This window comes from Poromitra crassiceps, assembly GCF_964638095.1.
Source record: "Poromitra crassiceps genome assembly, chromosome: 7".
NCBI classification, from domain to species: Eukaryota; Metazoa; Chordata; class Actinopteri; order Beryciformes; family Melamphaidae; genus Poromitra; species Poromitra crassiceps.
The window spans coordinates 12,079,625-12,107,621 of record NC_139628.1 but is presented as its reverse complement, the minus strand read 5'-3'; the positions used below and the strand labels follow the sequence as shown (position 1 = coordinate 12,107,621).

The following is a 27,997-nucleotide window of genomic DNA, read 5'->3' as shown; positions in this document are numbered from 1 at the left end:
CATTACACCTCCTCGCGCGGCAACCTACCATCGGCCAGACTCCTTGACCAGGATGAAGACTCTGTTGCTGGTCATATTTGCAGTATTGACCTTCATTTCTGGTTCAGAAGAATCAAGTGAGTGCTCTTTATTCTGTCTGGTCTTCCAACCCGATCTCATGGGCTGCGTATGTATGTTTTCTCGTGGAATAGATATGCGGAAACTGTGTTTCCGCATGCAGTTCAGACGCACTTCGCCCTCATCCACTTACATTAGAAATCTAATTTGCATAATAATTTTATGTGGAAGTTATGGGGGTTAGGTTTAGGATTAAGGTTAGGGTCGGGGTTAGGTTAAGGGTTAGTGGTATGTTATCGTAGTTTGCCGCCATTGTTGCTGTCAAACTGCACACCAAATCGCATTTCCGCATATCTATTCCACGAGAAAACATACATATGCATTTAATGAGATCAGGCTAGGTCTTCAGCTGGCAACACTCCTTTGTAGCCAGATTTGATCACCCGACATGTTGTTTTGTTTTTTCTCGCTTTCTACGTCAGCCTCGACTTGAAGCATTCCTGACGGCAGCTAGACCTATATACTCAAACGTCTAGGATTTCAATGACTAGAAGTTAGCCCAAGGAGAGAATGTAATGCAGCGATCCCCAAAGTCCGGACTCCGGTCCGCATCCGGACCCAGACGCCGTCCTATCCGGACCGAGCCCTATAACCTACAAATCATTGAGAATTGTTACATTTCACCGAGCTTTTCTTTTTTAACCGGCACATGCTTTTCTACCCTTTACGGTAGCTGGTTTAATCTGCCAGGAAGCTCAAAGACCAATGCATGCGCTGTAAATCATCACACGTGATGCTACTCAGCCAATCAAATATCCGATTCGATTCTGCCTGCTCAGCTCCAGTCGGTTCCAGTGCTGCAGGCGAGTGTCAGTGACACGGAGATATGCGAGAGCTACAAGTCATTTAACATGGTGTGCTCAAAAGAAACGAGTAGACCGCAAAAACAAAGATTTTGTTTTAATCCGGAGCAGGCAGACTCTTAGATGTTCATTCATTGTTCTCACGGGCAGCTCAAAACCAGGCAGTATGTCTCATGTGAAGTGCGATGCGATCCTAACCTGTCTGTGAAAGCGCCACACGAGCAAACACACTCAAATCCAGACTGAGGGCACACTCACACATTCACTGCCCAACGGCATGTGACGTTTGCATTGCGAACGATCGATAGACAGACAGACAGACAGACAGACAGACAGGCAGATAGATAGATAGAGACAGACACTGAGACAGATAGATAGATAGATAGATAGATAGATAGATAGATAGGGAGCTCACTTCTCTCAAGAGAAAAGGTGGAGTTAAGGGAAGAAAAGAAGATTTTCTTTCTCAAATTAAAACACTTTTAAAATGCACATTTTCCCAAAGCACTCTGTTGTATGTTATTTTTAAATGCAGCCATTATTTTACTTGAAATGAGAAAATAACATGTATTTATTATTAGTGTAGGCTAGTTATTTACAATTAATCCAGTTAAATATGAAAACTAAATAAACATTGTTGATGTTTATTTTGATCTAACAGTCAGTCGTTGACTACATACAGACATTGTACCATTAGGCTACTGCAATCATTGAAGTAGCCTAAGTTCAATGGCACTGAATCATAACGCAAGCTACTGTACGTTACAATGTTCCGGACCTTTGCTTGAGGACATTTTCTCTAACTGGACCTCTATGAATTTTAATTGAGTGCCCCTGATGTAATGCATAGACTTGGTAATAGTTTTCACTCTTTCCTGTTATCTCCCCATCTACATCATAGTGATTCCCAAACTGTAGGCCGCGTACTGCAGGTGCAGGCCGCGATTGGTCTACCAACACTCCCGATTTTCACAGGTTTAATCAAATGGCTGTAGCAGGGTCATTTTTAAAGCTACAGTGGAGATCCTGTTATCAGAAGAAACTAGACCTAAGGCATCCATTGGTACCAAGCATAACATGCTTGTCGGGAAGGGGGCTAAATAACCCTCCAAACGTAGGTTAAATTTGGGCGAGGGAAAACTATTTCAAAGGGGTCCCTTGACTTATCTGAATGAAAATTGGTCCAATGGGTACAAGTCTCCCCTTTACAGATAATGTAGCATTTTTCACAGCCTAAATAGCATTAATAGCTTGTGGATTGATTTCTTCGGTTGTTGCTCATCACATTTTGTCTCAACAAATATGTTATGCATGCTCATACTTCTGATGAGTAAGGGGGGAGAAAATGTTGGCAATGTGCTTTTGGGTAAATTTTTGCCAAAATGTTTTTGTATGTGGATGGATTATTAATTTCCCTTATGCCCAAGTTCACCTGCTCTGTTAATGAAATAAAAAATATATAATATAAAAAACATAGGAAATACATCATCTTAGTCTCGTGTGTTGATCAGTGTTGTGATTAAAGGGTTGGGTGGGCCCCGGGAAGATTTTCAGATTTCAAAGTGTGCCGCGGTATCCTTAAGTTTAAGAACCCCTGTTATAGTATAGGCTATACCATGGTCGGGGTGAATACTTGTTTCTGATTGGCCGGCAGGTGTGCCTTAAAACCGTATAATACACACATAGTCCAGCTCAAGTCTAATCACATGTTGTAAATTAATTCGCTCCGCAACCTGCACAGATGTTTAATCAAACAGCACAGTAAACATTTGGCCAATGTTGGGGGGGGGGGCTTTATTAGCCAACACTGTGTGGAGGGCCACATATAGTATATTTTGAGAGACAAGCCGAGGGCAACTTAAAATCAGTCCGCGGGCCGCAATTGGCCCCAGAGCCGGACTTTGGACATGCCTGCAGTACAGGATTGGGGGTTTTAGAGCAGGTACATAGCTTCTATGAGCTGAGCCAACACGTTCTCACTCCGACCACGTAGCATATTGACGCTTTGTCCCATCCCTTATGCGCCACTTGTTACTAACATGGTACCCTTGAGCGACCCATGAAACGACTTGGGCTTTCCGACTAAACTCAATGCAAACCCATAGAAGTCAACTTTGACGCTTATGGCAACTGCTCCCCCATCAGCCTAACTGCTCGCCCATTAGTCAACTGCTCACCATTAGCGTCTGGGGGGAGGTTAGGTTTAGGCGTGGGAGGTGGGAGAGGTTAGGTTTAGGGTCTGGGGGAGGTTAGGTTTAGGCATGGGGTGGGAGAGGTTAGGGTTAGGGTTAGGGTCTGGGAGAGGTTAGGTTTAGGCATGGGGTGGGAGAGGTTAGGTTTAGGGTTAGGGTCTGGGAGAGGTTAGCTCCTCCAGACCCTAATGGGCGAGCAGTTGACTAATGGTGGAGCAGTTAGGCTAATAGGGGAGCAGTTGCCATAAGCGTCAAAGATGACTTCCATGGGTTTGCATTGAGTTTAGTCGGAAAGCCCAAGTCGTTTCATGTGTCGCTCAAGGGTACCATGTTAGTAACAAGCGACGCACAAGGGACAGGACAAAGCGTCAATATGCGACGCGCTCAGAGTGAGAACGGGTTGGCTGAGCGGACTAGCTTCCCTGCACCATACCGGCTCGTATCCAAGGTTCGTCCTATTTACTGGAACAGCAAACAATGTTTCCATTGCATGAGAAGCTGATGGGATGCTAATGCTTGTTCCAGGTATTTGTCGGTTCCCCAAGTCTTGCTAGATAAACACAGTTATGGCTGGTGAAAAACTAGATTTTGATTGCTAAACTTGTACCAAAAATTTGCAAGTGCTTTTTCTTTTATATTGTTGTCAAATGACCAGGGTATAAGCGGGATCATCAACTCCTAGATGTGCATTATACGATTTTAATACAGTTCGTGGAGGCAACCACCCTCGTGCGTTAAAATCATATAACCCACATCTTATACCTGCGCTGTTCGCGTCACATGTTTGAGGAGCTGCAGGCCAGTTTCTCCGGCAGGCTCGCCGGGGTCCACCCGCTATGTCGACCACCCGCAGTGCCGACAGCCCAAAATGCCGATGTTATAGGTTTAGGCGTAGGGGGTGGGAGAGGTTAGGTTTAGGCGTGGGGGCTGGGAGAGGTTAGGTTTAGGCATGGGGGCTGGGAGAGGTTGGGTTTAGGCGTGGGGGGTGGGAGAGGTTAGGTTTAGGCGTGGGGGCTGGGAGAGGTTAGGTTTAGGCATGGGGGGTGGGAGAGGTTAGGTTTAGGCGTGGGGGCTGGGAGAGGTTGTGTTTAGGCGTGGGGGGTGGGAGAGGTTAGGTTTAGGCGTGGGGGCTGGGAGAGGTTAGGTTTAGGCATGGGGGGTGGGAGAGGTTAGGTTTAGGCGTGGGGGCTGGGAGAGGTTAGCTCCAGCCAGTCCACCGAGACGCTGCACGCCACCTCGCTCAGCTGGTTCTGCTTGTGGGCTGTCGGCACATAGACGCGGCACCGGCTCGCCAGCTGTGGCTTTGATGCTGTAGCATGTCTGTGGCAGGCAGAGTGCAGCCTGCCTGGGCGCCTGTCTCCTTAGTGTCTGTTAGAAAGACTGGAAGACTTTATCGGGAATAAAGCCATTAATGTCTTCAGAGGAGAGAGTGAAGAGGGAGAGAGAGATGAATGTGGACAGCAACAACTTTGGTTAGCCCAACTAAACCGTTACTTTCATTAAACATGTTGACCAGGGTTTTGGATGAACAGTTTAGCCAGCAGTGTCATTTCAGCAAAAGATGCGCTGGGTGTGGGGGAAATTTTGTGAAGTCAGTTGTGCAATAGTCAATTTTGGTGAGTTGTTTCTATGCAATTTACCTACACTAGGCATCTCGCGCGCTCGATTCCATAGGCTCAACCGCCCTGCAGCTCGCATACGCAGCTCAGCTGCTGCGTTGCCTCACCTGTGCAATGTCTCCCTCTCTCTCTCTCTCTCATCTCTCATCTCCTATCTCCCCCTCAGTCTCTCTCATGTGTGTCACTGATGACATCATCAGTGAAGTCACAATGATGACATCACTGAATGATGGTGCTGCGGCTTTACACTACAGGAGGGGTGTCCAAACTTTTTTGAATGGGGGCCAGATTAGATAATGTGAAAATGCCGGGGGGGGGGGGGGGGGGGGGGGGGGCTTTATTAGCCAACACTGTGTGGAGGGCCACATATAGTATATTTTGAGAGACAAGCCGAGGGCAACTTAAAATCAGTCCGCGGGCCGCAATTGGCCCCAGAGCCGGACTTTGGACATGCCTGCAGTACAGGATTGGGGGTTTTAGAGCAGGTACATAGACGTCTGTTCAGATGTGCGTATACTGCGGGGGTTAAATCCCCGATCGTGTCTGCCTGGGCTGGGCTAGTAGCTAAATGCTAACTATGCCACCCTGACCACACTCCCAGCCAGCTACCCCAGCGTGAGACGAGACACAGACTGTCTCTGTAGTCATGAAGATGGAGAAATATCTATCATGCTGTGGCACGGCTTCGTGCCAGACAGTGTTTCTCAGACCCCACTATAACCACAGTATTGCATCACTTTTTCTGCGTATGCAACTTCAGTTTCTACAATGTACATGAGAGACCACTTCCCGTTTTGACTGAATTGAGTCAAGTCATCTGTTTATTTTTCTTCCCACGCTGTGTCTCGTTGTACACCAACGCTCTGGACTAGCTGATCAAATTAAGCTCAGGTGAACACCTTTTCAAGCTACACCTGGGTCTTTCTTGAGCTAACATCTTCTCTTCTCTTCTAAAAAAAAATACGTCTCCCTTCTCAAACTATACTTTCTACAAAGTGCTACTCTATTCCATCAAAGGGTCTTAGCTGTCACTAGGCACGTTTACATGGAGCAATAATCAGCTTGGAAAAGGTTTAAAAGCCCAAACCGATTAAAAATGCTCCATATAAACACCTCAATCAGATTAAACTGGCCCAAACCGATTGAATCGGTTGCAGAGGTGTCGGTTAAACCTTTTCATAAACCGATCAAAGGAAAAATGCTATCATGTAAAGGATGAAACTGATTCCTCTCTGGTTGCGTTCACTCTGTGCACGCCCATGATGCCCTCTGTCTTGATATAAAGGAGACTCCTGCCTGCCTGCTGCAGCACGAGAGGAGAGGAGACTCTAATGAGTAGTAGGCTATAAAGGCTGCAAACATTTTCCTTATCAGGATCCCTCTCATTTCCGTGTGGCAGTCCATATGTCTGGTAGCCTGCTAAACCAGCCCGTCACGTGAACTCACATTTAATTGGTTCTGCGAGACGGTCTGGCCCCAACTCTTCACCCAGTCCTTAGCATGGGCGGGAGCATGGGCGGGCGTAGTTGTGTTGACAGACAAACGCCTTCAGCCAATCAGCGTACCAAAACAAGTGACGTCATCACAGGGCGCTGTTTAGTTCAGAGCCAGCAGCAACATTAGCAAGCTAGCGAAGTAGCGTTATGGCTGAATCCGCTGTAAATGATTTTTGCCGTCTTTTCTGCTGAGAAACTCCGCAAGCGCATACTCTTGCTCTTATTTAATTGTTGTAATTGAGTCTATTTCTGCAATAACTTCACTTATGGCTGTGTGTGATGCGCTCCCCCTTATTGTACGTTTCTCACTCCTAACATTACTTTCTCTCTGCTCCACTTAGTTGTCATGCCTCTGGTTGCTAAGGCCTGGTTGCTAAGCTGATCCCACTCTGCTGCTCATGCCTGGCTCAGCTGATCCTCCTCTCCATTCCAGTGGCATTGCTTATGCCTGGACTCAGCTGATCCTCATCTGTTAATCATAGAGCTCATTCATAAATAGTGGCAGCTTCAGTCATTCTCCCTCCCTCTCTCAGCTCAACACCCCTACATGCTGGTGGCAGCAGCATGTACCTGGTTTGTTTTGGTACTTTGATTTACTTTCTTTTATTTATCCTTTCTTTACTTTGGGAAAGGTGGGTATGGTAGTTTAGTTTCCGTGGCTTTGTTTATACAGTTTAGTTGGTTATGTTTTGTAGTTTAGGGTGGTGCCTGGTCCGCCGGCCGTGTGTCGGCCAGTGTGTGCCCGCTCTTTTGTTCTGTTTGGCCGTCCCACCTGACCCCTTTGTTATTTTGGTTTTTCTAGAGAGCTAATTTTTGAGTTGGAAAATACTTTTTTTTGGAAAACTTGTTCTTTGACTCCTTCTTTTATATGTTATTGGTCTCCAAGCGAGCCTTTTCAAAGGTGGCCGTAACATGTGTTTATGCTAACGTTCACGTTACTGCTAGTTACTTCGGAAGCCGCCATGTTTGCTACAGCGTCGGCCTGTAATCACGTCATCAACTATGTCAGTCCGCCCCGATTGGCCAACTTGCGCCGTCAATCACAGGGCACTCGGCGCAGTCGCTGATTAGCTCTTCCGCTTTGCAGCTTCTGCTGAACACCCTCCCAGGCCTTGGGGCCGGACCGTCTCGCAGAACCAAATGAAATGTGAGTTCATGTGACGGGCTGGTTTACCAGGCTATGTCTGGTATAATAGCCGGAATGATTACACAGTGTGAATTTATTTTTCACTGCAAGAAAATCTACTTGAAGACGGAAAAATGTAAATATATTGAATATCGGCACAAAATAGTCAGTCATCCCAACTCCAGTATAGGTTTGTCTTGTTTAGTTGTATGTGTTTGTGCGTTATCCATAGAGCTGAACATTGTTGCATCTGTTAAGCACCCAAAGGCATACATGCATTACACTCAAACTGTGAGTGCATGATAATTATTGTACCATAATCATAGCAGAGATGTTAGAATTTAGGGGGTTGAATACTTTGTGGAGCAGCTGCATAGTTGAATGACTTGATATTAAATTGAAAGTAATGTTCTGATATTTGTCTCATTATATAGTAAGAATACTTTATCACTACTTGTAGTAATCACAATATAGAGAAATAACTGCCAAATCAACATGTGGGACTGTGTATGTGGGTGTGTGGGGGGAATGTTGAAATACAGGAACCAAACCAAATGTCAGAGACGACCACACACATACAGGAAGGTGGCAGGGTGATTGACAGCTCAGTCTGTTCCTGTGACTGAGGGGGATGCATGCACGCACACACAAGCAGACACACACACACACACACGCGCACACACACACACACACACACACGCCATCACCACCAACGACACACTCCTCGTGTGTCATTGGTGAGAAGAAATTGAGTGATTTTTCATTCATCAACATGTTTCCAATGGTATTTTCATCTGTAAATAACATGTCTTCAAGGGCATTTTCAGAAAGCCTGGTAGCCATAAAACAGAAAGAGGAGCTTTATTGTGAAAATTAGCAGTCATCAAAATACATGCATATTTCAACTTCATATGTTTTCCTGAAACATGGGGAAAAAAACATTACTACTGACGGTTTTCCCAGATAATTTTAAGTAGTTTACCTGTATCTTTATATATATATATATATATATATATATATATATATTCTGTTAAGCTGTAGTGTTATTCATTACAGGACTTTCTGATTGTCCACCCAATCAATCACCCACAGGTGTAGTGATTCACTCACCCAGGTGAGGTGATTATGTCTTATTCATGCCAGCTGCAGCTAATCAAGGATATAGAAATGAAATGTGTAGGAGATATAATCTGAATTTGAATGAGATATTACCTGGTTAAATAAATGCTGAAATCAAATAAACTAATTTCATGACACTGTGCATGGTGTCGGTGGAGGTATGACCTCTAATGAGTGATCTTTTTAGGTCAAACATCTGCACCACAAGAGCATCTGTGCAGAAGCTGCCTGTCATGCTGTCGCACGCGACTTCCTTCCAATCCAGACAGCGTTTCTTAGACACCACTATAACCACAGTATCGCCGGCCTTTCCAGCATAATCAGCATCACTTTTTCTGCGTCTTTGGTTTTGTCATTGCAGAAGTAGCGTGAGAAAGTATGCAACTTCAGTTTCTACAAGGTACATGAGAAACCACTGTTCCAGTTTTGACTGAATTGAGGTGTCAAGTCGTCTGTTTATTTTTCTTCCCACGTTGTGTCTCGTTGTACGTGCTAACGCTCTGGACTAGCTGATCAAATTAAGCTCAGGTGAACACCTTTTCAGGCTACACCTGGGTCTTTCTTGAACTAACATCTTTCTCCCTCTTCTAAAAAAAAGTTACTTATGCCTTCTCAAACTACTTTCTACAAAGTGCTACTGTATTCCATCAAAATGTCTTAGCTGTCAAACTACTTTCTACAAAGTGCTACTCTATTCCATCAAAATGTCTTAGCTGTCACTAGGCACGTTTACATGGAGCAATATAAGATCAGCTTGAAATAGGTTTAAAACCACAAAACACCTCAATCAGCTTAAACAGGCCCGATCGGTTGCAGAGGTGTAGGTTAAACCTTTTCATAAACCGATCAAAGGAAAAATGTTATCATGTAAACGATGAAACTGATTACTCTCTGGTTGCGCTCACTCTGTGCATGCCCATGATGCCCTCTGTCTTGACATAAAGGAGACTCCTGCCTGTCTGCTGCAGCAGGAGACGAGAGGAGACTCTGGGCCCTATCTTCCCCCTGGCCTTAGGCGCTAAACTGGCGTTAAACGCAAAAAAACACGCTTTGCACCTGACTCGGGAAGATAGCATCATGTTTTTAGGCCCTGAAATGTGATTTAAGCCGAAGAGGCGTGGCGCAGTGCCAGAATAGGCCAGAATGGGTGTTTCGGCCTTAAACGCTATCTTCACCACTGGCGTTAATTTAGCGCTTAGCACTTTTCAAAACTAGGCCTTATTCAGTGCGCCAACTCCCCTACCAAATCCCACACACAGACACACATGTGCATCTCCCAGCATGCATTGAGGCTTAATACATTTGGACAAGAAAAAGCAACCAAATCAGCCTAAGTAGGCTAAGTGGTAGATAGAAATAATATGTATGTTAACACAACATGCAATTCTAGAACATTTCAATATTGGACAACCTAAAAGATAAAAATCAAAACACAACCCTATGTGAAACATATGTAATCCAGGTGGCATAAATATCCGTCGCAAATACAATGTGCATAGACGAGTAACACGGTTGTACTGTGATGTCCGCTCCAACAAGGCTTACTTGACACATACTTTTTCAATAAAAACACATTTATGCCATGACTTTACATAATGTAGGCTATATTTATGTGCATCATTTAGCCTGTGCTGTGATGTGCAGGAGCAGCAGGTAGCCTACAAGTTATAAAAGCATGCAGCCGCAACCCGGACTGGATCGAGTGGATCGGAGCTTCGAAAGGAAGAATGTCATTGTGTAATTGCAGTTCACCAATGACCACAGAACACAATAATTATACGCCTAAAAGGCGTGGTTAAATGGTTAAGGCAGGGTTTAGCGCCGAGGGGAAAATAGGGACTGCGCTTGACCACGCCCACTAATAGCATTAGGCCTGGTGTTAAACGCTATTTTAAGGCCAGAGGGAAGATAGGGTCCTCTAACTATGCGTGCGGACAAAGTGGAGATTTTCAACACTCCGGCGAGGAGAAACCCACAACAAAACACAAGATGGACGTACCAAAGTAAGTTTTTGAATAATCTCTCGTAGAAACTTTGCAGATTCACAATATCACATCTATCAATATCACCATGAGCGCGTGTTCTACTACTACAATCCATTTGGGGAAGAAGAAGCCACCAGGTGCCACCACGTGATGTAAACAGCCAATACAGTAAAGTAGCATTAGTAGTGTACCATGCCACCGGAAAAAAATGCTACAGCCGCCGAAGGTCTAGAAGCCTGGATAGCTTCAGTTTGACAAAGAAACAAAAAACAGCTTCAGACACTTGCTAGTGCGACAGACACTAGTGTCTAGTGTCTTCAGACACTAGTGTCTTCAGACACTAATGCAGACACTAGTGTCTTCAGACACTAATGCAGACATTAGTGTCTTCAGACACTAGTGCAGACGCTATTGTCTTCAGACACTAGTGTCTTTAGACCATACATGGGCAACATACGGCCCGCGGGCCGGAACCGGCCCTTGGACCGTCTCAGTACGGCCCGCGACGTCCTCAAAGAGGGGGGAAAAATAATGAAATAAAAACGTGCTTCTACCTCAATTCCAACAGAGGGCGGTGTCAGTCTACATGTAGATTGAATTTACAGCCCAAACGCATGCGCATGGCCCAAACAGCGTCTGGTGGGCGTGTCGCGTCACTCAACTTGGCATTTATTGCAGCTGTGCGCTGACAGAATGAATGAGATTTACGATGGATCGGCCGAAAAAGAGAAAAATTGATTTTGAATGCCGGATTTTTCAGCAAGAGTGGACATCTAAATACTTCGTGACAAGTGTTGGTTCAAAGGTCATATGTTTGATATGCCAAGAGAGTATCTCAGTGTTCAAGGAATACAACGTCAAGAGACATTTTTCAACCAAGCATACTAACTATGATACAAGAAACTTGTCATCGAAGGAAAGGGAAGCAAAAGCGCTGAAATTGTCTTCCAACTTAATTGCCAGGCAGAATATCTTTACAAAGCAGTCGACCATCCAAGAATCGGCAAAGAAAGTTAGCTACATGATATCACACAAGCTAGCAAAACACAGCAAGCCTTTCTCTGATGGTGAGCTTCTGAAAGACTGTATGTTAGAGGCGGCTAGCATACTGTGCCCAGAAAACAAAGATAAGTTTGAAAACGTGAGTCTGTCTCGTCGCACAGTCACTCGGCGTGTGGAAGTAATTGACGAGGAGTTGTCTGCTGAATTGTTAAAGGCAGCTGAATTCACATATTTTTCCATCGCGCTGGATGAGAGCACGGATATTAAGGATACCGCCCAGCTACTTGTTTTCATCAGGAGGATCAACGAGAGGTTTGAAATAGTGGAGGAATTTCTTTCAATGGAGTCGATGATGGGAACAACAAGGGGATCGGACCTCTACGACAGAGTGTCAGGGTGTTTGGAGAGAGTGAACCTCCCGTGGACTAAACTGCTCAACGTGACCACTGATGGATCCCCGAACCTCACTGGGAAGAACGTCGGACTGCTGCGGAGGATACAGGACCGGGTACGAGAGGACAATCCCAGCTCAGATTTGATCTTTCTACATTGCATAATTCACCAAGAATCCCTGTGTAAATCTGTGTTGCAACTTGATCATGTCGCAACAACGGTGGTGAAACTCGTGAACTTCATCCGGGCCCGAGGGCTGAACCACCGCCAGTTCATCCGGCTACTGGAGGAAAGGGAGGCAGAACACACAGACGTGCTGTACCACTCAAACGTCCGCTGGCTGAGCCTGGGGAAGGTGTTTCGCCGCGTGTGGGAGTTGAGAGGTGAGATTGGCACATTTCTGGTGACTGTCAAAATGCAGGCCATTTACTGTCAAAATGCAGGCCATTTACTGTCAGCAAAACGGACGAGTTTCCAGATTTGCAAGACGCGGATTGGGTGTGTGACTTTGCATTTGGGGTGGATGTAATGGAGCACATGAACGACCTAAATCTGAAATTGCAGGGGAAGAATGCGTTTGTGCACGAGCTGTACTCACACGTGCGAGCGTTCAAAGCCAAGCTCACCCTGTTCTCCCAGCAAATGACAAAAAAGTGCTTCACACACTTCCCAACGCTGGCTACCATGGATGCGCCAACCTGCCACGCCCACGCTGACAGATACGCCACTACTCTGACAGATCTCCACACCGAGTTCAACCGGCGTTTCGCTGACTTTGCAAAGATTGAAAGAGAACTGGAGCTGGTGTCCTCTCCCCTTTCAGTGGACAGTGACAAAGCGCCCCCGGACGTGCAACTAGAACTGATTGACATCCAGTGCGACCCTGCTCTCAAGCAGAAGTTCACTTCATCCACACTGGACAGCTTCTACGACTCACTGAACGAAACACAGTTCCCAAACATGCGCAGGCACGCACAGAGGATGCTTGTTTTGTTTGGCTCCACTTATGTGTGTGAACAAACATTTTCTGTGATGAGCTACAAGTCACGTTACAGATCCAGGCTGACAGATAAACACCTGTCTTCAGTGCTGCGGATTTCAACATCAGACATGATGCCAGACTTTGATGCTCTTGCAAAGAGTGGTGACCGTCTGAATTGTTCCCATAAAAGCTGAAAGACATGGGTAGGCAATGCCTTTCATGACACAGTGTCATTCAGTGTACTGGTTTGAGTGAGCTACACAAGTATAACAGTCTCACAGTTACAGTGCACAAGTAAAAACATAACAGAAAGTGATTTGTGGAAAATATAATTTATTCATGCACTTGACCTGTTCCTAAGTGTGAACAGGGATACAAACTAGTCACCTTTAGGTGATAGCCACATTTTTAATGCCAAAACACTTAAGATTGTAGTGGTTTTGTGTTTGCCATAGTTTTTGTGTGTGTCACCTTTTTCCCTCCATGAGTTTGCATATTTGAAGTTGTGTATGCATTGCAAATACGTGTTTTCCTTATTTTGGCATTAAAAAGATGACTGTCACCTAAAGGTGGCTAGTTTGCTTCCCTGGTGAATAATTTCTTCATTCATTGATGCAGGCATGTACTCTAATGGTAAATAATACATCTTGATTAAATTGTGATAGTAAACCAATCTGCCTTGAGTCCATATTTATTACATAATCCAATGTGTTTCATCCGTGACCTGACCTGTGGTGTATATCAGACAATTGGCAAGATGTAGGTGTAATTTAAAAGTTGATACTGCATTTAAGATGGTTTTATGCAAGCAAATATTTTCATACATACAGTTGTGAGGAAAAAAGTCTCAACATTTTCTAACAGAGGTTTATTGTTTTTTTAAACAAGGACTCAGGCCTTCTGTGCAGGCAAATAGCCTAGCAATCTGTGATGTCTACCAAATCCATGTATTAACATAAATAGGTGCTGTGTTTCATGTTTCAATTCAATTTTCCAGTGTGTGGCCCTTCGCTAACTTCATCTAAGTCAGTATGGCCCTCGGGTCAAAACTGTTGCCCACCCCTGCTTTAGACACTAGTGCTAGTGCGACAGCTAGAAGCACCGCTGCTACTGAGGATGAGTAGCTCTGCTAACGTGAGGAGAGACACCTGGGGTGTCATCTATCAAACCTTGCGTAGAATCCCTACTAAAACCATGACTAACCTGTCAAGTGACTATCTACTCCATCCAATCCATGTTTCACCACCCAGTATCGTCTTGTAAAGGTATCCCACACAGACGTATAGATGTAAAAAACAAAACAACAAAACTGTTTAAAAGTAAACAAGACAATTTACGCAAATAATCTAGGCAAACCCTGACCCATCTTTAACTCATTGAGTGCCAATGACGTCGATCGGCGTCAAATCAAATAGTAACGTTGAGTGCCAATGATGTCGATCGGCGTCAAATGCGTTTTTTGACGGTGGGACGTGGATCAAAGCCTCATGCATCTCCTGTAAAAATATTGTAGCTATTGAAGGTGTATAACCTATTTTACGGACCCATTAGGTGGCGACAGTGCTCTCCAGATTAGAGAAAGGTGAGGAAAAACAGCAGAAGAAGCCCCGTGATGAAACGGAAACCGATGAGAGCCAGAGCCAGAGCCGTATAGATTGCTCTGGCTGGAGCTAACGTTAGCTGCGAACAGCAGTCAATCCGCTCCCACAACTGAGCCCCTCTGTCTCTGCTGCATAGTTTCTTCACACGATTAGCCGCCAGAAAAGCAGCACCCGACGCCGAAGGGCCAAACCATTCTCAGCAGTCCGGTTTGGCTTTTCGGTGTCGCGCTGGGAGCCGGCGCACAAAAACGGAGCGCCCCGAAAATAGACGCTGGGTGCGTGTTGCTGTGTGTTAGTGTGGGGAGGAGTTTGCAGCTGAGGGGGGGGAGAGGGGGTTGGGGCACGCAGGGCACCACACAACTACACCACGTCACTACATCAGAAAATATTAGCTTCAGAGTCAGTGAATGTGCTTGAAATGCTTAACACATTGAATGCCAGCCATGTTTTCATTCCTGTAGGTAAGTTGTGCCAGGGGTGTTTTTGACGATTCTGGCTCATTTTAGAAACAGCCGAGGATTTTTTTCTGTTAAGAATTCATGAACACCAATCATCTAAAAATAACTAATAGAATGTGTGCTTTCTCTGTCTAAAAGAGTTAGTTTGCAGAGTTAGTAGTTATGTAGATATTAGCCGTTGAGTACAGCATGGTTTCAGCGTCTGGAAATTTATTCAGAGATAAATGGCTTTTTGTGAAACAGTCACTTTAACCATTCATTTTTGGCATCAGTAAGACCGTCAGACATTCTAAACAATAGTTTTGAACAGTAATTTCCTCCATAACAACAGGAAACACCCCTCTCATTCAAACTCCTCCCTCCGTGTGTCTTCTCCTCCTGGCTGTACAGCGGGCGTGTCAGAAGCGCTTTTGCTGCTGCCTGCCTGTGTGCCTGCCTGCCTGCTTGCCTGCGTGCAGACGCTCCTTGTGCGAGTCAAGATGGGCCGGGGAATGCGTGGGCGATGGGCAGATGTTGATTCTGGCCTTTCTGAGGTGTTTCAAAGTGTGTTTCACCTATGATCTATTTTGCAAATCGCTCTCCGCTCTCTGTGTGCTGCTGCCGGTGCGCGGCCGCTCTCAGGCAAGACAAGTCTTGAACGGATTACTGTAAAATCGCCACGGCATTTCCTTGAACGGCTTGGTCCCGCGGCAGTTTTTTCTTTGATTTCGGTCGTCTGGGGGAGCACTGTCAACACTTAGTGGGTCGGTAAAATAGATTATACACATTATCTTGCTCCAATAGTGATCTCGAAGATGTAAAAGTTGTTGATTGATGTACCACCGTCAAAAAAAAAAAAATGTTTATGTAAGACGAGTAAACTCGGCTCTGGCACTTAAGCGTTGGATTATGTAAGACGAATTATTTCGGCTATGGCACTTAAGGTGTTAATTTCACAAAAGGCTGATTATTTCAGCTTCTAATTTGAAACGTCTGTTGTTGGTGAAAACAACCTATCTTCTCCGGCTGATAACTAAAGAACGGAAAATGGTATCAATAAACTTTTTTTTGCTGATGATACAATAGAGTCTCCTCGTTCTTTGTGCGTGTTCGGTGTTTACATTTATCACACAATATTCTGTGGGCCTCGAGAAATCACTGAAAACGCTCTGAAACTCTGGCACTGGGAGCGTCCGTTCTCCAAAAGTGGCTGGCACTCAATGAGTTAAGTCAAGCGCCCCCAGTTACTTAGTGGCGAAGAGAAGTCACTGAGAAGTGCACACATATACAGTACGCACCTTATCCCACACAAATTGCGGTCTCCCTTTGTTGTGACAAGCGGAGATAATGGTTGGTAACTTATTTGCAGTGAATGGGTTTGGAAAAGATATGTCGGCCTAACCTATCATAATGGGCCTGTATTTAGTTCTAAGAAAATTCAATGTTTTGAATGATCGCTCTTGTATCAATAAAGTCTTTTTTTCCCGTTCACTTCCCCGCGTCAAGTCATTGGAAATGTTTAGAATGTTGGAACAATCATAGTCTACCAGCCAACACACGGTATTTTAATCTCTGTGATTAATTATTTCAATCCATGTGGTCATGGCCATGTGGCTGTTGGTCATTTACGGCATTTATTTATTTATTTCTATATGAATAGTTCATTTGCAAAAACAGATTTAAAGCCATTCTTGAAATTATCCAAATAGACAACACATGCTGACACACCATAGCATATCAAAGTGAAAATCATTAGGTGAAAGTTGTAGGCCTAATTATGATCTACAATGAGACGAAATATTAAAAGATAAAATGCTTATGGCATTAGAGGCATAACAGAAACAAACTCTCAATAGGCTATATTGCTTTGTCCTACCTTTCCTGTCTTCTTGGACTTACAGTATAGGGAGATGCTGCTTTATCGTCAAAAAAATCATGTCAATCTACAATAGGCTATCGAAAAAACTTGTCATAGGTGTTGAACACGATGAGATGCGAGTGAGGTGACAAAAATGTACATTTACACTTCAAGTTTTATACTCTTTGATTGACTGGTGATAAGAACATAGCCTAATTGACACACATAATTAGTGAGTGCAGACAGAGATAAGTTTTTAATGGCAGAAATTGGTTAAGAATTAACGAGAGAATCCATTGTTAATCACAGGCTGGTTGCCTGTCTGTGAGCATTTGGCAGCGAGAGGAGGGGGGAGAGGCACACCACTGACTGAAGTGAATAGGCCTTGATTAATAGGCTACATGATGTTTCAGGTGCAATATTATAATACACATGACATGACAGCATCATGTTGCAAAGGTATCCCACACAGACGTAGTGATGTAAAAAAAAAATATATATATATATACCGTAATTCTTCCAATAAGCGCCTGTACTTTAATTGCCGCCGGTCTTCCATTTCCTGCCGGGGGTCCAAGTTGATTTAGCATAATAAGCGCCTGACTCATTTTGCCGCCGGGGCATTTTTTTTAGAATAAATACGTTTTTTTGTACTGTATGTTTTTGTGTTGACTAAATTCAGTCACTTACGGTAATGACATTGTTTTGGAGGAAGTCAGGCGGAAGTTTCTCCTCCTGTCAGACAGTTTTATATTTTATGTATACATGCTGTAACCGACATGTTTCAAGTATGCATACCGCATTGTTTAATGCTACGGATTCCTGTAGGCAACGTGCTGGTCTAACCGAGAGCGGTGGGCAACTTACGCTAACGTAGCGTAATGTTACACTTGTAAAAGTGCATTTCTCTCAGCGGAACAGCGATCATAAATGCAGTATGGATTATACCCATTATACTGGACATGTATTGGAAACTTGGCGTCTACCTACCGGTATTTGGTAAGTCTGCTTGTTTTGTCTACTGCAGTGCTGTTTGGTTAGCTTGGTAGCTACGTTAGCGTGCCTTCTACATTGCTTTGCTGGGAGTTTCTTTCCAATGAAACACAAACAACTGAATGTGTGAGCGGAAGGCTAATGTTACTTGTTTAAAATATGGTATGGCTGTTTGGCAGAGGGAGACGAGGAGAGCAATGAACTGATACCGTAACGTTGGATGATGATGACGATGAAGATGAAGGCTATCACTCAGTTGTTTTCGTTCATTCCAGTCCGTTGTACTGTAATACTAGGCATGTTCAAAACTGCCTGTACCTACCCTCTTGTGTGTACTAAGTAGTATCTCACTGGTTTAAATAAGCAATTTGATACTTTCCGTTTTTGCTGAGCAGGCATTTCTGTTCAAAAAATAATAATCGCCTGGCTCAATTATGTCAAAATGACAATAACCGCCTGACTCTAATTGCCGCCTGTCTTCCTTTTACCGCCCGGGGTCCAAGTTGATTTAGCATAATAAGCGCCCGGGCTCTTATTGGCAGTTTTACGGTATTCAAAAGCAAAGAAGACAATTTACGCAAATAATCTACGCAAACCCTGACCCATCTTTAAGTCCAGCGCCTAAGTTACTTAGTGGCGAAGATAAGTCACTGAGAAGTGCACACATACGCACCTTATCCCACACAAAGTAACTCTGAACCGTCCAACCAAACATGAAAAAAAAAAAAAAATCTGCCAGCGACCATCCCTTCCCCCTAAATCTAACTCTTTTGGTGAAACTTGGCAGCTCTGCGTTAGTTTGAGGTTTACAACTCTACATGGAAAACATTTGTAGTATCTTCCATCATTAAAGGAGAATTCAGTTTTTTTTACAACCCAGATCTTATTTCCAGCTTTAAATATGATGTTTAACTCACCCAGATAACTTTGGTTGCCTTCGGATCCTCATATATATATCTATATCTATATCTATATATATATATATATATATATATATATATATATATATATATATATATATATATATATATATATATATTCATATAGTTCATCCTTCGCCTTTCTAAGTTTACATTTTCAAATTTGTGCAGTAGATTTGTAGTCCAGTAAAAATGTCACTTGACCTCACACTAATTGCAACAAAACCAAACTCAACTGATTTTGTATCCTCAATATGTCCTCAATGAAGGAAAAAAAGTGTTAAGGGAATGTATGAAGGGAAAATTTTGAAAATGACCTATATGATGCTACCAAAAACGTTTTTTTATTTATAAAAAAAAAAAAAAAAAATGTATTTTATTTTTTATTTTTTTAATTTTCTCCTTGAAGCAAAAAACACATACAGGATATAAGTGATGAGATTTATGGCACATTAAAAAAAATAATAAAAAGGCTTCCATAGACTACCATCATATTTAGGTCATTTTCAAAACTTTCCCTTCATACATTTCCTTAACACTTTTTTTCCTTCATTGAGGACATATTGAGGATACAAAATCAGTTGAGTTTGGTTTTGTTGCAATTAGTGTGAGGTTGACCCACATATTTGCGTAAAATGCCTGGACTATTGATCTATTTTTAAAATAAGTTATAATATAACTGACAGTAACGATATATTATATCGTTATTATATCGTTACTGTCGGGCGGAAACCTTGTATCTCCAAATTTGGCCATTTTTGTTTTATTTCATACATTTATTTAGTGGGTACCCAAAATTAACCCGTGAAAGTTTCAGGTACTTTGGACCAGCAAAATATGTTATATTACTGGATATTAATGTTGTTATTACTATTATACTATGTTAAAATGTGAATGATTTTTCTTCCTTGTGAAAAATAGCTTTTTATGCCTCCGCTGGCGATAGCCAGGCCGGAGGCATTATGGATCCAGGTTGTCCGTCCGTCCGTACGATGTTCGTTAACGCGATATCTGAGGAACGCCTTGACGGAATTTCATCAAATTTGCCTCAAATATCGACTTAGACTCCAGGATGATCTGATTAGATTTTGGTGGTCAAAGGTCAAAGGTCAAGGTCACTGTGACTTCTCGAACGCCATTTTCAAGCTTGTTAACGCGATATCTCAGGAATGCCTTGAGGGAATTTAATCAAATTTGCCTCAAACATCGACTTGGACTCAAACATGAACTGAATAGATTTTGGTGGTCAAAGGTCAAAGGTCAAGGTCACTGTGAGTTCTCGAACGCCATTTTCAAGCTTGTTAACGCGATATCTCAGGAATGCCTTGACAGAATTTCATCAAATTTGCCTCAAACACCGACTTGGACTCAAGGATGAACTGATTCGATTTTCGTGGTCAAAGGTCAAGGTCACTGTGACCTCACGAATGCCATTCGCAAGTTCATTAAAGCCATATCTCAAGAACGGCTTGATGGAATTTCCTCCAATTTGGCTCAAACGTCGACTTGGGCGCAAGGATGAACGGATTACATTCTGGTGATCAAAGGCCAAGGTCACTGTGACCTCTCCAACGCCATTTTCAAGATTGTTAACGCCATATCTCAGGAATCCCTTGACGGAATTTCTTCCAATTTGCCTCAAATGGTGATTTGGACTCAAGAATGAACTAATGGCGGAGGCATAAATCCGCGGTGCGGTCGTTGTTTTCCACCCGACACCGACGAATATACAATGTAACTCACTAAACTCACTCAGTCATTACATCCATTTTGTCTGGAAATTAAGTTATTTCCCAGCTGCATTACTGCATAATTAATGGCTTGCAATTTAAAAGGTTACCAAGTGGTCTTTGAAAAATAGGGAAAACACACACACTTACAGAGCAGCCATTGTAGAGATCTGGGGCCCTATTCTCCCACAGGCCTTCGGCGCTAAAACGGGCCTTAAACGCAAAAAAACGTGCCTTGCGCCTGTTTTGGGACGATATCAATATGGCTTTACGCTGCCAAATGCGCTTTAGGCCGAATGGGCGTGGCGCAGTCCCAGAATGGGCCAAAGTGGGCGTGTCGGCGCTAAATACCTATCTTCCGAGCTGGCGTTAATTTAGCGCCTTGCGCCTTTGAAAAGCAGGCCTATTCCTCCCCTCTCTCCTCTGTCACCCTTACCTGTGTCACTCTCTCCCTCTCTCCTACTGACAGGAGCAGGCATTGGTGTGCGTTTACCAGTTTATTGTGAAATAAATCCTTCCGCGTTGAGTTACTGTCACAAGCCTGTGTGACAACGCGTCCAGCCTGGGTAAAACAACTCCGTGTACCGCTTTGAGGCTGCAGGCAGTCTGACAGGCACAATACGACTGTCTCTCTCTGACTGCCTGTGAATGCCCCAGCATGCAATTGGGTACTCAATTTCGCTACTAAATAGCAACTAAATGAGGCGAAATAGATATAAAAGGTCGATCTAAAATAATGTGTAATGGTAACACAGCCTGCAATTGTAGAACATTTCAATATTGGACCAAATAAATAATCGAAATTAAAACACCACCCTAAGTGAAACATATATGTCCTCCTGGGCCTATATATATCCTTTGTCGATTTAACGTCATTTAGATAAGTGTCAGAGGAACGCGCTTCAGAACGCGCTTCTACTGTCATGTGCTATACTGTGATGTCCGCTCCAATAACTTTGCCCAACTTCACATTTAGTTTTACAATAAAAACACATTTATGCAATGACTTTACATAATGTAGGGTATATTTATGTGCATCATTCTACCTGCAGCAGGGGAGAGAAAACGATATCATTCTGAACAAACTTTCACCAATATAAAATTAATCTCATCATATAGGGATAGGCTATATTTTTGTAGCTGATGCCTTTAGAACATTATTTTCACTTTGATCTTGCTATATTGTAGCGTATTTACATGCTTGCAGTATTGAAACTGCAGTTAGATTGGTTTGAGAAGCATAATAATATGGAATAATAGCCTATAATGCAGACAGACAGACTGGATGAAGGGAGGGGGGGGGGGGCAGAGCGTTTGGCTTTCGTCTGGTTTTGCGGGATCACTGGAATTGGAGCTAAAAAGGCAAGCCTGCGATTCGTTTATTGCACTTATCCAATGAGCATGACGGTGCATAATTTTACGCCTAAAAGGCGTGGTTGTAATGCTTTGGGCTGCATCTAGCGCCAGCACCACGATATCAAGTGCGCCTTTCCACGCCCACTGCTTTGCGCTGCGGCTGGCGCTCGGCCTAGAAACTGCGCCGCTGCAACGATAGAGCCCGTAGTCTCCATTGTACAACTTGCCGATATGAGATCAACACTAAAGTTTACCAGTTACACCCAATAAAGACCACCCCTTCCTTTGTGCATGTGTGACTATACCAGAAGTCAGAGGGTGTCTGTGGGTTTCTCTGCAGCAACTATGAGAAAAGAGAGGTTATGAAATCCGATTTAGTTTAATTTATTTGCACACAACATACAGTAGTGAAGTAAAGTGATAAAACCCCAGTGACACATTACAATTACAACACAGGTAAAAGAGATTAAAAGGAGAGAAAACCTAACCAAGCAAAGACACAGCTGATACCAGAATGTCAATGACAGAGGAGACAACATGGTAGAGAGAGGACTACACAGTTCAGTAGTGTTGCAGACGGCAGACAAGCGAAGGATCCTGAGTCAGTGTGTTGACCTGTAGACATTACCATGCCCCTAATGGACACTAGGGGGCAGATAATTTAATGGGAGCGTATCAATGTTCCCAGGGTTCAATGTTCCCAGGGCTCAATGTTCCCACTAGGGTTCAATACCAGTGTTTCCTATTATGCATTTAGCAGTGACACACCCCCGTTGCTGAAATATAGCCACTGAACCTTATCCTACCTGAGTCTTATAGTTTGCATTCTCAGTTTGTTTGTATTATTCCCTGTTCAGTCTTTGCTGTGTGGACTGCCCAACTTGCATCTGAGAAACCATATCATTGTTCCTTGGATTTATAAGTAACTCATTGTAGCAATTTATCGTGGTGTCCTGCAGGCACGTGCACACATAGACATGAAAGGGGGCTTGAGCCCCTGCCTTTTTTTCAGTCTGTAAAAAGTGCCTTTTTTTTTCTTTTTTTTTTGTTATTATAATACATTTTTCATTTTCATTCCAACAACACATGAACAAAACAAACAGCTCAGACACATTAAAAAATAAAATAAAAAGTGCCCTTTCCTGACCATGAATGCATTTCTAATGGTGCTTTGTATGGAAATTTGCCCTTTCCATGCCGTCACTGAAGGCAGCATTCAAAGAGAAATGCCTTTTCCGAGCTCTCTTGGCCTTGAATGCACCATTTGTAATAGGCCTCTGCATGGAGCAGTGTTTTTCTAAACTGCCCCTGAAGGCACCAACCCAAAAATGAACCCAAAAATGAATGAATAAATAAATACATAAATAAATAAACCACCCAATAAATAAATAACCAAAATATAGGGAACAAATGCAGAATTGTTGCTCTTGAAAATATTTTTTACTTTACACTATTGGAAAGGGATGTTGTGTTGTTGAATCCGCAAAAAATAAAAAAAATTCTAATACACCTTATCTAAATCTTCTGTCTTGCTTTTTAGAATTATGGTTAAAATGCATGGTATATTACAAGCCTCACTCAGTATCGTTCAATGTTTCTGCCTGTGTTGCTATCTGTTGTAGTACAACAACCTAAAGGGAGAAAAGGAGCAAATACATATTGATGCTTAAATGATTTCACAACAGTATTGCAACAGCATGCAACTTTTATATACTAATATTATTCAGTTATGGAGTTATTTTTCCGTGACAAGTCTCATCCTAAAATGAGATATTCCGCTAAATCTGGTTAAAATCGGAATATTTAAAATGAGTTATACCCCTAAATTGGCCTTCAAATTGCCTCAAATTTCCGACCACTGTAGTGCCCTTTTATGAATTTGAGCCCCTGCCCCTCTAATGTTCTGTGCACGTCCCTGGTGTCCTGTCTCCCATACTTACTGAGGTGCTCTACCCATGGTGTAATTATTTCTGTTTTGGTACTGTTACATACTTGGCGTTGCCGGCAGGATAAATAAACAGGAGTATCTCTATGCTACTCAACGCTAATCTGATTGACCAGTATCATGTATTGTCCCTATTCCTAAAAAGAACAATGTGTGTACTGTGTAATAGCCTCACTAACCTGAGACCTATTCCTCTGATATGCCACATTATGAAGTGTTTTGAAAGGGTTGTGCTGGGCCACCTCAGGGAACAGGTGGCAGCTTATTTATTTTTGCATACAGGAAGAGTGTAGGAGTTGAACTGCACTGACTTTTATGTTGCATCGAATTTATAGTCACCTTGAATCATCTGCCAGCTCTGCTAGGGAAATGTTCTTTCATTTTTCTAACGCCTTCAACACTATCCAGCCACATATTTTAGCAAACAAACTGATTCAGTATAAACTGCATAATTCAACCATCGCCTGGTGCATGAAATATCTTGTGCCTCGACCTCAGTTTGTTAGGCTGGATGATATAGTATCAGATGCTATCTGGACAAAAACTGGAGCCCCTCAGGGAACAGTTCTAGCTCCTTTTTATGCCTCCGCCAGCGATAGCCAGGCCGGAGGCATTATGGATTAGGGTTGTCCGTCCGTCCGTCCATACGTCCGTCCGTCCGATGTTCGTTAACGCGATATCTGAGGAACGCCTTGACGGAATTTCATCAAATTTGCCTCAAACATCGACTTAGACTCAAGGATGATCTGATTAGATTTTGGTGGTCAAAGGTCAAGGTCAAGGTCACTGACCTCTCGAACGCCATTTTCAAGCTTGTTAACGCGATATCTCAGGAATGCCTTGACAAAGTTTAATCAAATCGACTTGGACTCAAGGATGAACTGATTCGATTTTGATGGTTAAAGGTCAAAGTTCAAGGTCACCCAGCAAGCAAAATTACATCATGATAACGTTGTGATGACGTCTTTCAGGGACGTCCAGGACGTGGCCAAATCACAGCCGGTTTGGGGATGATTTAGACGTCTACATGGGAACGTCAAGCTGATGTCAAAAGATGACATTACCATGAATGGGCATGTTCAGTTATTCTGCTATGTACACAGTGTATATTCAGCAGCTTTACACATAAGGCTATACTTATGTCCAGATTAACAATTTATGCTACATTTTCAAAAAATATAATACTGCCCTGAGTAGGATTTGAACTCGGGATCTACAATTTACCGGCCGGCTATTCTACCACTCCACTACCTGTTTGCTGAAATAATCCGCTGTACATTGGAGTAATATAGCCTACCGCTTCAAAACATGGATCCCTTGTTTTTTTTATAGCGTTATAACATCCATGGAGTCGGGACAGTTTTAATAAAAACTAAAGCTAATTTAATTCAAACCTTAATCTCGAACAATCATTGGGAGATCCCTCAAAATGTACAAGTGTCACCACCAGCCTATAACGTTGTATACCCAGTGCTCCTGCACGAACAGGCTATACGAGACACGAATATAGCCTATACCGTAGGATTATGGCAGAAACGTGTTTTTTTTATTTAAAACGTGGATCGGTCACAAGTCTTTGTGGATCAGACATAAGCAGAACCCCGAAACACATTAAAGCCGCCCACTGCTGCATTCCAACTTCCAACTCATAAATGTAGTTTACGTCTCACAGTGTATTTTCTCTCTTTCAAAACAATCTGGCAACAAGATATGCAAGTGAGACAATTGCAGGATTCCCCCGCAATTCATAGTCCCACCTCCACGGCTGCGATTAAACAGTTTGTTAATCAGCGCAGATTGTCCAGTGTCCACATGCAAGTGCTGATCACTCAGATTTTTGGATAAATAAATAGCCCAGGCTGAGAAATACCTGATTGATTGCAACTGAAATTAGTTGGATAGTGATACAGTGATAATCTGGGCCAGATCTGACTCATCATGATATGACTTGAGCTGGCCCCGATTGGGCTCACTCGATTCGTCCGGGTCCATCCTTGCTTGCTGGGCACTGTGACCTCACACACCCAATTTCCAAGCTCTGTAACGCAACACCTCAGGAGCGACTTGACAGAATTTCTTCCAATTTGCATCAAATGGCGATTTGGACTCAAGAATGAACTAATGGCAGAGGCATAAATCTGCGGTGCGGTCGTTCTAGTTATGTGTATCTTTGTTAGGGGACAACAGCTAAGCCTTGCTGGTGGAAGTCCAAGTAAAAAAAACATCACAATGAAAGGGCATCACATATTTCCCTGTCCCTTTTTTGAGTTGTTCATTTGACATTTTTGTTCTGTGTTTTTTCCATTGTCCTTTAGAGCTGACAGCACACCCAGGAGACAATGTCACTCTGAAGTGTCAGAGTCCCAACAAAGCCTCCATCAAGGTGTTGGAGTGGATCAGACCTGACCTGGGGAAGCAAAATCATGTCTTCCTTTGGAGGACCGGGAAGGTCCTGGCCAGCAATCCATCTTTTCAAGGCCGGGTGGAGCTGTTAGACATAAATATGACGGACGGAAACCTGTCTGTCATTCTTAAGAACGTGAGGAGAAACGACTCTGGAACATATCTCTGTCAGGTGGGAACACAGGAGGGAAAAACAAATCAAATCACCAGCATCGAACTCAAGGTTCAAGAGTCAGGTGAGCTGGTAGGCTTCTACACCAGAGTTAGTCTGGAGTTTGCTGCATGTTAAAGTTATGAAGAGGCCCTGCATGCAAATATAAGATGTATAACTTGTTAACATGTTCATAAAATGTTTCATAAAGCTACAGTTGATAAGAGGTTGTATGAATGGTTTTGTGAAACTGGAGGAGATATATTGGGTGATGCGAGTCCTTACACACACACACACACACACACACACACACACACACACACAAAGAGATGTAGGCTTTTCTCCTGTCCAGTCATTATTTAGCTGACCTGTGTTTTCTGCTCTCAGGTGACGTGGATGGAGGTGCTGTTGGACCTGGAGGAGTCGTGACACTGGTCATTCTTCTTGGTGTTGCTGTTGTTGTGGTTGTTGTTGGTGTCCTTTACAGAAAAAGAAGGCAGTGCAGGCAGCAGTACAGCCGCTGCTGTACCAATGCTGTCATATAGGAGCAAGTTTTAGGCCACGTTTATGTGACAACAGTCGCTGCATAAAACGGGAGACTGCCGTTGCATTCTGGCCTTTGGTTCCGTGCTTTGTCATAACAATCTCCTTCAGACTGATCCACAAAAGTGATTGAAAATGCTGTAGTGTAGTACACATTCCAGGCCAGTTAGGTGGTGCTGTAACTCCAACTCAACACCACAGAATAACACCAGATGCCTGCGTACAAACACTGACTTCTACAGTGCCATGTAGAACAAATTAGAATCAGAATCACCTTTATTGCCACAGTATGCAAATTACCTACGAGGAATTTGTCTTAGTGTCTGTATGCAGCGTAGCGGTCAATCAATATACAGAGAGAAGAAGTAGGAAGATAACTAAAGACAATCACAAAGTTGCAAGTGAGCAATAGGCATTAAATAGGAAGTGGATTTACATGAGTGTACAGTCTGAGTTAAAATGGTAAATGGCCTGCATTTATATAGCGCTTTTATCCAAAGCTCTTCACAATCAGTAGGTACATTCATCCATTCACACAGGCTACCACTCAGGGTGCTGACACAGCATCAGGAGCAATTTGGGGTTCAGTATCTTGCCCAAGGACACTTCGACATGCAGACTGGAGGAGGCGGGAATCGAACCACCGACCTCTTTTATCCAAAGCTATGAGTGGATGACTCTACCTCCTGAGCTACAGCCGTGTGTAGACTGAATGTACATGACATTTACAGTCTAAGTTAAATAGGCATTAAATAAGCAGTGAATTTACATGAATTTACAGTCCAAGTTAAACAGGCATTAAATTAGATATGAGTTACAGTTTATGGGGGGTTCAGCTGAGTTTAGGAGGAGGTAGTGAGTTTGTGTGTGTGTGTGTGTGTGTGGGGGGGGGGGGGTGTTGTTGATGAGGTCCTTGGTGGAAGGGGTTTCTGGGCCTTGTTGGTGAGGCTGATGGTGGTAGGGAAGAAGCTGGTCTTGTGGCGAGTGGTTCTGGTCTTGGTAGACCTCAGTCTCTTGCTGTGGGGGAGTGTCTTAAATAGTTTGTGGCCAGGGTGGGAGGGGTCGGCCATGATCTTGTGAGACCGCTTCAGTGTCCTGGCTGCATGCAGGTCCTGGAGGGATGACAGGTTGCATCCGATTATCTTCTCAGGGCAGCTGATGATGCGCTGAAGTCCATTAGTGTCTTTGAGAGTGGCAGCAGCATACTAGACGGTGATGGAGGAGGT

General features: G+C 43.4%; 1 protein-coding gene across 1 annotated transcript; it reads left to right on the top strand.

Annotated features, from left to right (window-relative positions):
• Positions 1–30: 30 nt before the first annotated feature.
• On the top strand, positions 31–27,594 carry LOC310780108 (myelin-oligodendrocyte glycoprotein-like). Its single transcript, XM_083640658.1, has 3 exons — positions 31–116; positions 25,990–26,313; positions 26,616–27,594. Exons 1-3 carry the CDS (start codon positions 53–55, stop codon positions 26,771–26,773), a joined length of 546 nt encoding a protein of 181 aa, XP_083496784.1. The 5' UTR covers positions 31–52; the 3' UTR covers positions 26,774–27,594.
• The last annotated feature ends 403 nt before the right edge of the window (positions 27,595–27,997 follow it).

What these genes read in the sequence shown, in the direction of transcription:
- LOC310780108 (XM_083640658.1), top strand. Translation starts at nt 53, where the DNA reads ATGAAGACTCTGTTGCTGGTCATATTTGCAGTATTGACCTTCATTTCT. An exon ending in TTCTGGTTCAGAAGAATCAA is followed by an intron (nt 117 to 25,989) that starts GTGAGTGCTCTT and finishes ATTGTCCTTTAG; the next exon opens with AGCTGACAGCACACCCAGGA. An exon ending in ACTCAAGGTTCAAGAGTCAG is followed by an intron (nt 26,314 to 26,615) that starts GTGAGCTGGTAG and finishes TTCTGCTCTCAG; the next exon opens with GTGACGTGGATGGAGGTGCT.